The sequence below is a fragment of the Alternaria arborescens genome, assembly GCF_004154835.1.
Source record: "Alternaria arborescens strain FERA 675 chromosome Unknown contig_15, whole genome shotgun sequence".
NCBI classification, from domain to species: domain Eukaryota; kingdom Fungi; phylum Ascomycota; class Dothideomycetes; order Pleosporales; family Pleosporaceae; genus Alternaria; species Alternaria arborescens.
Window position 1 is genome coordinate 804,342 of NW_021167870.1, and position 12,155 is coordinate 816,496.

General features: G+C 51.9%; 6 protein-coding genes across 6 annotated transcripts; 3 read left to right on the forward strand and 3 right to left on the reverse strand.

Annotated features, from left to right (window-relative positions):
- Positions 1-61: 61 nt before the first annotated feature.
- On the reverse strand, positions 62-993 carry AA0111_g7117 (hypothetical protein; the record flags this gene model as incomplete). Its single annotated transcript, XM_028653416.1, has 2 exons — positions 62-657; positions 717-993. 2 exons carry the CDS (start codon positions 991-993, stop codon positions 62-64), a joined length of 873 nt encoding a protein of 290 aa, XP_028505508.1.
- A 1,758-nt stretch (positions 994-2,751) lies between these two features.
- On the reverse strand, positions 2,752-4,776 carry AA0111_g7118 (hypothetical protein; the record flags this gene model as incomplete). The annotated part of the gene is made up of 2 exons (XM_028653417.1): positions 2,752-4,654; positions 4,712-4,776. 2 exons carry the CDS (start codon positions 4,774-4,776, stop codon positions 2,752-2,754), a joined length of 1,968 nt encoding a protein of 655 aa, XP_028505505.1.
- Positions 4,777-5,514: 738 nt separating this feature from the next.
- AA0111_g7119 (hypothetical protein) lies at positions 5,515-6,435 on the forward strand (the record flags this gene model as incomplete). The annotated part of the gene is made up of 1 exon (XM_028653418.1): positions 5,515-6,435. The coding sequence occupies one exon, from the start codon at positions 5,515-5,517 to the stop codon at positions 6,433-6,435; it is 921 nt and encodes a 306-aa protein (XP_028505450.1).
- A 383-nt stretch (positions 6,436-6,818) lies between these two features.
- Positions 6,819-8,405, forward strand: AA0111_g7120 (hypothetical protein; the record flags this gene model as incomplete). Its single annotated transcript, XM_028653420.1, has 2 exons — positions 6,819-7,109; positions 7,161-8,405. The coding sequence occupies 2 exons, from the start codon at positions 6,819-6,821 to the stop codon at positions 8,403-8,405; spliced, it is 1,536 nt and encodes a 511-aa protein (XP_028505305.1).
- Positions 8,406-8,647: 242 nt separating this feature from the next.
- Positions 8,648-8,812, reverse strand: AA0111_g7121 (hypothetical protein; the record flags this gene model as incomplete). The annotated part of the gene is made up of 1 exon (XM_028653421.1): positions 8,648-8,812. One exon carries the CDS (start codon positions 8,810-8,812, stop codon positions 8,648-8,650), a length of 165 nt encoding a protein of 54 aa, XP_028505306.1.
- Positions 8,813-10,182: 1,370 nt separating this feature from the next.
- Positions 10,183-12,108, forward strand: AA0111_g7122 (Heavy metal tolerance protein; the record flags this gene model as incomplete). The annotated part of the gene is made up of 1 exon (XM_028653422.1): positions 10,183-12,108. One exon carries the CDS (start codon positions 10,183-10,185, stop codon positions 12,106-12,108), a length of 1,926 nt encoding a protein of 641 aa, XP_028505307.1.
- Between the last annotated feature and the right edge of the window lie 47 nt (positions 12,109-12,155).

Consider the following 12,155-nt stretch of genomic DNA (forward strand, 5'->3'; position numbering starts at 1 on the left):
ACATGAGATACCACTGTAGACACTTCTTTCTGATCTAATAGCATATTGTTACGTTGACGCATTACGAGCTAGATGAAGTCCCACCTCCTTCGCGAACCAACCTTTCCAACCAATCTCTGATCTGGCCTCTCACCCGCGAGAGCACTTTCTCATGTCTCACCATCAATTCGTTGAGTTTGATATCGGCAACCAGCTGCTGCTGCTCGGCGTGTAATGATACCTTAACACCGCCAACGTCGAGATACCTCCTGCGAACCGTTTCCCTGTTGATGAACGCCACGAGGCCCTTTTCGTGCGCCTCCAGCTGGGCCGACGTGAACTTGTCCGTCTTGTTCGCGATGGACGCGACCTCCTTGATAAACAGGCCCTTGGAGCGCGTTAGGTTAGTAATCCACGAATCGCAAATCTTCTTGTGCGCGATTTGTTCCACAGCGCAGAAGCGATGGAAGACGGTGTAGAGCAGGCACACCTTCTCGACGATGAGCTCCTTTTCTTCGATGATGACGCGGTCGCCGACGTCGTAGGGCTGCTTGGAAAAAACGAATTGGCATGCTGCTATAAACTCGGTAACGGTGCCACTCAGTGCGAAAGAGAGTCCGGTGACGGTTGTCCAAATCGGCGTCAGGTACGATGTTAAGTTCTTGACGAAGAATGCGACTTTGAGGATTTGTATCATGAGCTACGTATACGAGAGTTTGAGGAGGTCAGAGACTTACCGTATATGATAGCGACGACAAAGAGCAACAGGAAGCTTACGACAGCATTCGCACTTCTTGCTGCACGTTTCATTCCGTTTACACTCTTTGCGATGTCGCGCATTGCCATCACCAGCTCATTGAGAAAATCTGCGACTTCATCTGTCGTAATCTCGCCACTGTCGTCATTATCCATCATCTTCATAATTTCCGCCACTGTGAAGTCTAGCGCGTTATTGAACGTTTTGTAGGCCTCTTCGTTGATTTTCTCCTGCAGAAACGCCTCTGTGAAACTCATATTATCTTCGTGGAGGTAGTGCTCGACGAATATATCTGGGAAAGGCTTTCCGTCAAGATCGAACTCTTTATCACTGCCTTTACCTTGGACATATCGCTTGCCTTGTTACCGCACGTCTTTCAGGTCTGGTGGGTCGCGTAGGAAGAGAGTCCCGAGGAACTTGTCCGTCATTGAAGGCAGACGAGAAGCGAAAGATCGACACCGAGAGTCTTGACTCCCTGCAGGTGCAGAATTGACCGGCGGGTCCCGCGAAGTACCCTCCTTCTGCTTGACTTCAAGATAGACCTTGGCTATCAAAAAAATAGCATTCCTTCGTCGCACCATTGTTTCCAGATGTCTTTTCTTGCCCGTCCTCGCCGCTTGGAAGGTGATAATGACTTTCATGAGAATATCCTCTGCGCAGAATGTAGCAGTCGCAGGTATACTGGCAAGGAGCACTTTTCTCAAAACCATAAGCCAATTTTCGTTGCAGGTGCTGCCGCTAACGCGACACATGGCAGAAGAACTTCCCCATGCCACAAGAGACATTGCGAACCCCTAATTTGTCCGCATGGTGTTGGTAACGAACGTATCCCACGGCATCAGGTTCGTGTCGAATTGGCACAACCAAAACCAGCCTTTGCCAATATAAAAGTGGAAAATCGAGAGAATCCACACTGAAGTCCACAAAATCTCTATCCAGATGGGAAAGCCGGTCGTCCGAATGCCACCCATCGCTGTTTTTGGTGCGGACGCAGCGATTGCCACCCAAGGTATCACGATGAGCACAGCACCTATCAACCACCATGTCGACCAACGCAAGTCTCTCGACTCTTTCGTATCTCTGATATCGATTTTTCTCACCACTTCGTTCTTATCCCCATCGATGTTCGATTTCGGTAGCTCGTTGATCGTGACTTCCGCTTTACCGAGTCCGCTTTGCGACTCGAGGACGCTGTGATGGTAGAAGGGATCTATCGTTGTATCCATCCCTCCGTTTGATGGAGCGAGTCGCAAACTGCGGTTTTCAATGGACAAGGGATTGATAACGTCCAAGGTTTGGTTTGCACGTCTCAGCTCAGTTTGATGGCTATGATCGATGATGCTGTAATCCCGCGACGTCTTGCTCACACACTTCTCAGTCTATTGATTGACAGCTCAGAACTTGTGGGATCAAGCGCTGGTGTGTCAATCAATCAGCAAGCACACATAGCAGCAGCCAGAGGTCTCTAAGTATACCAGATAAAAGAATTACTACCAGAAGAGGTTATCCCAGAGATAACGAGGTGGTGAGATGACCAGATACGCATGCAGATTGTCGTCGCTCGATCCTCTGGACGAAGTCCGTGTCGTTCTATTATAGAATCACAAAGCGCATGAGAACGCAACAGGACAGTTCAGCCCCTCATGCACTCCTTGGTAGTTGCAGATGGCCTAGACTATTCCAATTATGTTCGATTGGCTGTGGTTCTCAGCCACAATCATCATGTTGAACATCTAAAGCTGAGCCTTCCGCCACCCAATGAGACTAGAAAGACCCTCATTGGTCCAAGTCTGAAACGAGGCGGAGATTAGAACATTCGCAAACCGCCTGTAGGCAAACTTGGATAAGCTTGTGTAAATGCTTCTTGGTTGCGCGATTCGCCAAGCAGCTTTCACGTGACGGGTTTTGAAGTCCTGAATAGATCGAGAACACAGATCTACCATAGATAACGAGTATCAATTCCGCCTTGTGAGACGTTCCTCCGTGATTAAAATAGATGTTTCTATCTCCCCCAGTCAATTGGTCGTACTGAACCCATGTTCGATCGGTAGCCCCTCAAAATGATGTTTCATGGCAATCTTTCTCATGTAGAGTTCGCATGGCCTGCAATTCTGCCATGCATAATTCTGAGATAGATGCTCCACACGCAGTTGACAGTCATCGTCACCAAATGTAACACCCGTCGAGCCGACAACGCTCAGATCAGCTGTAGTAGCAGCGGCAGCAGCGTTTTCTTTTTCCCGACGGATTCGTTCGTTCTCTTCATCTTCTGCTAGGGTTGGATCTTTTGGTTTCTTAGACTTCTTCTTCTTCTTAAAGGTTGGAGTGGCAGAACCCCAAGCGCCCCAGGGATCGTCGTCCTTCGTCGGGCAGATCTCAGCTCCAGTATCTCCAGCAGCGACGTACTCGGCTTCCATCTTCTTGATGTCTGCTTCTTGGTTCTCTAAGCCTATCTGATCTGTTGTCTTGCTCTTCTTCTTCTTGGCTTTCTTAAGTGAAGCTGCATAAAACGGACCCCAGGGATCCGCTTCTTCCTCTTCCCTCTTCTTGGACTTCTCGGCTTCGGCGGCGGCGACGGCAGCTTCCTCTTCCTCCATCCTCTTCAACTCGGCTTCTTCCTCTTCTAGGCGCATCCGTTCCTCTTCTTCCTCTCTCTGGCGCTTCGCTTCTTCCTCGTCCTTCGAGTTCGTCTCTTTGTCTAGTTTGGCCTTCAACTTCCTCGCTTGCGACTTACTCAGCCCTGCGTAGAGATCTTTCTCCGTCTCTAGATGTTCTTGTGCAGCGGATACAACTGGAGCGATAGTGTCGGCATCGGGAACGACTAGCGTTGAATCAACATCGAGACGGACGTCAGATGGCGACGCAGGAGGGGGCGAATGACTCGTCTTCACCTTAGACTTCTTTTTTTTCTTGGCAAGACTACCCCACATCCACAGCGGATCAACACCTGCTCCGTCTTCTTTGTCTATGATAACGGTAGAGTTTTCGGCTGTAACATCCCCCTCCTGAGATGGCGCAATGTTTGCCTGCCCGGCTCGGAGATGCTGGGTGTCTCCTCTATCAGTCGCGTAATCGCCTTCATTGGTGCTTGAAGGTAAGGCTGCAGGCGTATCAGCCTCCTGACTGCTACCCCCGTCCTGAGCCAGATCATGAGGACCCCAGGCAGCTGACGAGTCATCGAAAGCTCCAAACTTTTGTACAGACGTGGGCCATGCGTTGGGACCCTCAGCTGCACGCTTGGAAGTTAAGTCTGCTACGTCAGGCGAACAAGCCCCTCGAAGTTCGTCGTGTCCAGGTGCTGAGATCCGACCGGTTGCGGTCTTTTCTTTGCGCAACTTGTCTATCTCTTCGCTTAACAGACCAACGGTGATTTGAGCTACCAACTTCGTCAAAGTAGAGCTTTCTATGCTGTCGAAGAAGTCTGGTGCCAATATCGCTGAAGGGTCATGTTCGAAGGCCAATCGAACTTTCATCGAAACGTAGTCTCTAAGCCACGCATGTTCTCCAGGAGGACCTACAAGGAAATCCTCTCGAATAACGCGCAAAGCATCAAGTAGACACATGTCCTCGCCTTGTCGCTCGAGCTCGATTTGCGCTAAGTTCTGGAGACCAGGCACACCATACTTCTTAGCAGCCTCTAGTGTAAGGAGAGCTGTTTGGAATTCACTGAGGACGATATCTTTTTGTGTGTTCTCGATATTTCCGACAGCTTCGTTGTTGAGAGTTTGATACACACCTGTGTGCAGGAAGTGAATCAAGACGTGACCAATGCTCGCATCAACATCTGCGAGGTGGATCTTCCCTGTCCGAGGATCACGACTTGGGATGTTCTCTAGTTGTTGCAGCAGGATATCTGGCAGATGATATTCCTGGAGCGTAGGACCGAAGTGCAAGGCGACAGTGGGGCTTGTGTATGGGCTGAGGTGGTTAGCTCTGTAACGTTGTGCTGGCCTGAACGGAGGAAGATCGCCTCACCTTGTCACCGGTCGAGGGGCTGCAACAGTGGCGGCTTTCGTCGCACGCTTGCATTTCTTGGCCATCGCAATCGAACCAACCCAGGTAGTACTTTTTTAGATTTCTCCTTTCGGGATTCTGGAAGGACAAAGTACCTGGATCAGTGATATAGTCAGACAGAGGGGCCTTTTATCTTGGATACATGATGGTTCTAGAGACCCCTCGTGTTCGGCACGTGCATAAGCGTTTTCCAATGGTGGTTCACCCAATCATTCACGCGTTGTTCGTGGAGGACCTCTGCATATGCGAAAACACGACACCCTGCATACCACGCCGCTTGGCTGCTTGACCCCGCACATGAACACTCGATCCGATTAGGAACTATATCCTTGGATCACAGTCGTCAAAAGTGCATGCAAAGAGTAAGCCTCAACAAGAATATAGCACAGTTGTATCTTAACTCGTTCTACTACCACTGCATTTATTCCGAGCTAACCTGGTCTCATTTCCTGCGTTTGAAGGCAACTATTTATTTCCAACACCGGAGTACGATGTCTTCGCCTTACAAAATTTTGTTTATGGTTGCCACACTTCGCATCGATTCATGCAAGCACTTCCAGGAAATGAATTCGCAGATGCAGCCACGGCGCGTAACGTGTCACTGTGCCATTGGTGCGAGATATGTATAGCAGTCCCACGGTAGAGTGGACTTGCGCCTATCGATGTCTTATAAGCTGAATATATCCGACGTCTACACTTATCAGTCATCCGTGATCTTGCCCGGGTAAGCTGCAATTCCCAAAAGGACTACGACTGGACGCAAGATGAGCATTTGTGTGTTGTGCAATCGCACTTTCGGTAGCGACCAGGCACTCAGACAACATGAAGAGGACTCACCAAAGCATGGAACCTTTGACTGCAAGGCATGCAAGCGCTCTTTTAGTAGCCAGGATGCATTGACTCAGCACCAAAACGATTCTCCAGTTCACCAGAGATCCAGAAGGGACTCAGTCACAGCATCCACCACGCCTGTTCCCTTCACCCAATACGTGCCTTTACTATCCTCAACATCTTCGAATGTCCCTTCGGCAACACATGATGGCCAGCGCAGCCGCCACACCGCGACGGAAAACGGTTCACACACAAATTCGACATTCGACACGAATTACATCCCACTTGAAGACACTTTGCAGGCCCTCACTATATCGGATGTTAATACGACTACTGCACGACCAAAAATTGGTCGAGCACGGGTTGCTAAACTACAAAAGGAGACGAGGACTTCCTTCACGTTTCCCGAACTGCACCAACGCATTGCGGAAGCTGGCGCGCCCGCCATAACGTCGACATGGTTCAATTCCAACACGAAGGCCCATGCTGAGAAAGAGAAGGACACGAATGTTATAGGAAAGTTTACATGCGTCAACGACCGATGCGGAAAAGATGGGTGGAGTAGTGGACTCGTCGCAATCTGGATTAGAGGATACGATCGTAACGGATACAACGCTATTGTGTTCAACCAGCGTTGCAAGTCTTGCGACTGGCTAGGATGCCTCAAAATGGATGAACAATCGTACGTAGAGCGGATTGAGTATAGACTCAAGAAATGGGCAGGCGTAAGGGATGAGGAGTCAACTTTTAGTCGTCACAAGCTACTCCGTGGCCCACATGAACGCGAGCACTGCGAGGGTTGTAAGGCGGGACATTGTGGACTGGCCCGACGAGAAGATATGTTTCCATCATAGTGGCTAGTATTGGAGTAGAAGTGCGATAGATTAATTCTATAGAGTGTTCGAATGTATAGGATGTATGCTAGTGGGTGCGGCAAGCACCAATAACAATCATGAGATGGCTCCTTCTTCAATTAGTGGAGGTGAGACGAGGCGAGATCTCACCACGCCGGTAGCAACCAGAGCTAATATATGTACGAGCAACGGATTGGTCATCAACACAGCCCTGGTCACACAAGCCCCGCCTGCGTGTATAGCAATCGCCCGGTCCTGTCGATCATGTTCGTATAAGTGCACCCAGCACCTCCAACTTGACGATCGGTTAGGCTGGACTCAGCGACATCGCTTTCGTCCCACACTTCAGCGGAGCAACGAACACCTCGCGCACTTTTCATGCCATGGCTACATCCATCCTTAGCCTACTTGGAGGCATACTAGTCATATATGTAGTTGCCCATCTCGCTCGGCGGGCAAAGCTACCCCCAGGTCCCCGTGGCCTGCCACTGCTTGGGAACCTTCACCAAGCACCGAAAGGTGCACCGTGGTTGACCTTCACCAAGTGGATCAAGCAGTACGGGAACATTGTTTCAGTCAACCTTGGAGGTACCATCATCATAGTTGGTGATTATGAAACGGCCAAAGAACTTCTCGACAAGCGAAGGAACATCTATAGTAGCAGGCCGCGTCTCGTAGGATATTACCATGACGTGGCAAGAAGTAACACTGACCGATGCGGATAGGTCATGGGGCACGAGTTAGTGTGCAACAGCAATCCGATCGTGTTCAAACCTTTTGGTACAGATTTCCTTCTACACCAGAAGCTTCAAGCGCCGGTATTGAGCCCGCGGGCAACGGCTTGCTACACACCTATTCAAGACTTTGAGAGTCAACAACTACTCAAAAGCCTTCTGAAGTCATCCGGAAGCATCGCGCATTGCGTCGAAGTGTTTGCAACGAGCTTGGCTTACTCAATGGCTTTCGGGATGCGTATCCACACCGGAAAGGAGTGGCAGGTGGAACGAACTCGCGAATGCATGAAAAACTTCCACGTTGCCGGCCAACCAGGAGTTTGGATCGTGGATGCGCTGCCGTGGCTCAACTACCTGCCCGCAGCCATTGCGCCTTGGAAGCGCCAGGCCGCAAAGTGGTTCTATGAGCTCGACGACCTGCACGTCAAGAGCTACAACGAGGCGCTCGGACGCGAGGGATGGAACTGGGCGAAAGACTTTGAGAGGGCTGCCGAAGCCCAGAGCATGACTGAGCAGCAGATCGCCTGGGACGTTGGTATACTCGCCGATGCTGGGGTTGAAACCATGAGCGCTACCCTCATGATCTTTGTCCTCGCATGCGTCGCGCATCCTGAATGGCTCACGAAGGCGCAGAAGGAGATCGACCAAGTCGTAGGCGAGCGACTGCCCGGGTTTGGGGATCTGAAGGACTTGCCGTACATCCAGGCGGTAGTAGAAGAGGTTTTCCGCTGGCGTCACCCACAACAGGCCGGCATTCCGCACGCCACGACCCACGAGGACTACTATCAGGGTTACTTTATCCCCAGGGGATCTGTTGTCATCCCAGTCTTTTCCGCGATGCGTCACAACGAGGACCTTTTTGACAAGCCGGCAGAGTTCCGCCCCGAACGCTGGATGGGCATGTCGCAATCGCAATTCAACAACTTTGGATACGGTCGCAGAATCTGTCCTGGCCGTCACGTCGCGCGCAACTCAGCAAGCATAGTAGTTGCACGCCTGCTGTGGGCATTCAATATCCGTACGCCGAGTGGGAAGAAACTCGTTGTGGAAGAAAGCATGTTCACCACGGGATTTGTATCGGCTCCGAAGCCTTTTGCGTGCATCTTCGAGCCCCGGAGCGAGACACATGTCCACGGTATCCAAGAGTCCTTTGACAAGGTAGACAAGAACCTTACGACTCTGCTCAACGAAGCGCATGAGAAGCACAACGCGATGGGAATCAAGGCTCGCGCGTAGTGCCTACCCACCATCAACCTTGACGCGCTTTGTAGCCATACAACTTATCCACCTCAACCATATAGTCGCAGCTCAAGCTGAAGCTGGTCGGCTTGCGCATCGTGATGGTGATGTCGTGGAGCAATGCGCACATGGCCGTGCTGCAGCTACTCGCGAAGGGTGGGAAGGACGAAGACGGATCGATGATGGGCAGCGGCGGGAGGGACGTTGTCGCGAAGGCTGTTCGGTATGCGAGCGAGCGTTCAGGCGTCGTCTTCGCGGTGCTCAGAGCGCAGCGCATAGTAGCCCACATCGAGGCCGGCGGTAGAGGCGAGGGATGTGTTGAGAGGTGCGCGTGCGGAGTAAAGTAGGGTTGGCGAATGACGTATCGTAGCCCAGCAGGTGAGTTGAAGCGCTGGCTTGTACATGTTTAGAGTCGCATTGCGAAGGTACTTGAAGGAGCGTTGCGCAGGGCGTCCAGGGTGAGAGGGATGTCGGTCGCGTAGTGAGAAGTGACTGAGTAAAGCCCTGTGACGTCACGGCTCGTTCTGCGAGCTTTGGCTGCCACAGGTGCCACATCGTTGGGATGATTACTTTGACAAAAGACCCGCTTCCGATCGCTTGATGCAGTCAAACAAGAGCGATGGTCCTTTCGCTGCAGACGCGCCAGCATACCCTGCTACACACGCGTCAGCGCAGCCAAGGTCAGCGACGCGCTAAAACCCTGTCGCTACCAGCAATATGTGACTGCAGTACCCGCACGATCAAGACAAATACAGGAGTTGAGCGAGCAAACTTGTCGGATGGGTGTATGTAGTAGCCCTTTAGATTATCCCATGGTAGGAGCTACTGTGCGTGGCTCTGCCGACTCGGCCTTCCTGGCACCTCTGAAGGGGTGATTCGGCGCCTCGACTGATGGCGCGCACCGCGTACACGGTGATGGAACGCAGCATTCTACGGCACGCTTTCCTTGAACAGCTCTCTGTTCGTATGCACAAGCAGTCTGATGTATGAACGACATGAAGAAGATTCGAAGACAGAGATTGACCGACTTCGATTCTGGTTGCGAGTGCTTGTAATTGCGGGCATTGGACTTGCGCTGCTGCCTACACAAGCTTTTAGACGGCGGGATCCTCGCGCTTCGGAAGGACGCCTAGGTGCTTATGTTGAACACCCACGCCGGATTTGCGATGGTCGAGAACGCAACCCCGATCAATCAGCTAATGAGGTAAGTTCCGAAGGTAAGGTGATTCGTCTTTCAGTTCTAATCTTCACAGCAAATGTCCCGCCGCTTGCGACGCCCTTATCAAGACGACTGTTCTCCGCGGTTCCGGGCTTCGCAAAGTCCGGATACAGCGGGCGCCAGATCCATCTTGAGAATTCTGCAGCTTTCGGTCGCTCCGCTTCCGGCTTTAATGCGCCGGCTTGGGATGACATCGCGTTACTTGAAGTCTCAATTTGCGCCACGGCCCAAGTCACACGCTAATCACACCAGGAGTGGCTTTACGCCAGCATGTGGACCGGCGCCGTGGCTGTGCGGTGCCGAAGGTCGTATAATGAAAAGGGCGCACTACCTCTCTGGCCGCGCGTACCAACAGTACCGATAAACGATTGGGTTGGTGCACTGAAGTCCGTTTCATGCACATCTAGACACAAAACAGAAAAGGGCTGCCGTGACTCACCGTTTGACCGGTGGTAAACACATCTCTTCGCCAAGATGGCCCTTCCGGGCACATGTACAAGAGACGGTCGGTGATTGAACAGATCAAGCAACACAACGACTTTTCGACTACAAACGATGCCACTCCAATTCTGGAGATTGCCTGGACAAGGCTCAAAAGACACCGATCCACTGCTCGAGGCAGCATGTCCTCCACAAATCGACGACGATTACCTGAAAACCGACGAAGAGGATAGCGACGACGATAGTGATGAGGACGAGGATGTGAAAGAGGCTCGTGCTGAGCGGTTGCGCGAGACTGGAGGCTGGCTTGGCTACCTGAAAGACTTTACCATCTTCCTGCCTTATGTCCTACCCAAACGAGACATCAAAGTACAGATATGTCTACTCATCTGTCTCATCACGATCGCGATAGAGCGCGTTCTGCAAGTGGCTATCCCGTACGTCCTTGGAATGATTGCGGACAAAGTCACACATGGATCGATACCTATTCGAGAACTCCTCATCTTCCTTGTCCTGGACCACCTGAACGGCGATTCAGGCTTGATCTTCATTCAAGAGCTGTCTAAAATACCCATTAAGCAATTCTCGTACAAGCAATTAACCAACGCTGCTTTCGGCCATGTCATGGCCCAGTCAATCGATTTCCACTCCACGCAAGACTCAGCAGAGGTCATGAAGGCTGTTGAACAAGGCGAAGCGTTGGGCAACGTCCTCGAGTCGGTAGTCATCGAAATCCTACCAACCATGATCGATGTCGTCGTAGCTTGTACCATCTTCTACCGAAAGTTCACTCCGGCAGTGGGGATGGTCCTGCTCGGGGCATCGATCTTATTCCTGGCAGCCGAAGCTTTCTCAACTCGACTCACAACCGGCCCCCGGAGGGAAGTGACCAAGGCGGAACGAGTCCAGATACGAAAGATGCACCAAGCGATTCAAGGTTGGCAAACTGTGACCTACTTTAACCAGTTCAAGAGGGAGGCCCACGTGTTGTCCAATGCTGTAAACGACCACATGAAGGCGAGGACACGCTTCGAAGCACGGCAAGCGTTCATCAAGGCTCTCGTTGAGCTGCTAGTACCAACTACCTTCTTCGCTCTAGCCTACCTCATCCTCCAACGCATCGCTGCAGGCACTGCATCACCAGGAGACTTTGTCTTCTTCCTCACATACTGGGACTCAATCATTTACCCGCTAAAGTTTTTGACAGAACATGTCCGGTGGTTAGTGCGCGACTTTGTAGACGCCGAACGAGTTCTGCACCTTCTACAGACCCAGCCGTCAGTCACAGACGCACCTGAAGCCTACCCACTCGCAGTGCGCGACGGCGAAGTGCGATTCGAAGACGTATCCTTCCAGTACGATTTCAGCCGCTACGCACTCCGCGACGTCTCCTTCACCGTCTCGCCCGGCCAGACCGTCGCGCTCGTCGGCCAAACCGGCGCTGGCAAATCGTCGATTCTAAAGCTACTCCTACGTCTGCACGACGTCACGTCCGGCAGGATTAGCATTTCCAAACAAGACATCCGGCACGTCACGCTGAGTTCGCTGCGCGACGCTGTAAGCGTAGTTCCTCAGGCACCCACCTTCTTCAACACGTCCATCATGGAGAACGTACGGTACGCACGCAGCACCGCGAGCGACCAAGACGTCCACGAAGCATGTCGCGCAGCCGCGATTCACGACATCATCATGCGCTATCCCAAGGGTTACAATACGCACGTCGGCGAGCGGGGCGTCAAGCTGTCCGGTGGAGAGGCCCAGCGTCTTGCGATTGCGAGGGCGCTGCTCAAGGACGCGCCGATTGTGCTACTGGATGAGGCGACGAGTGCGGTCGATACGGTGACGGAGGGTAGTATCAAGAGGGCGTTTGAAAAGCTGAAGGAAGGGAGGATTGTTATTGTTATTGCGCATCGGTTGAGTACGATTGTGGATGCAGATTCGATTCTGGTGTTGCATGAGGGGGGCATTGTAGAGAAGGGAACGCACCAGGAGCTGTGCGATAGAAGGGGACGGTATTTTGAGCTGTGGGAGGGCTCCTAGATTTTCTGGGTCTTTGATTCACAAATTGCACGATGATTCAATGTTTT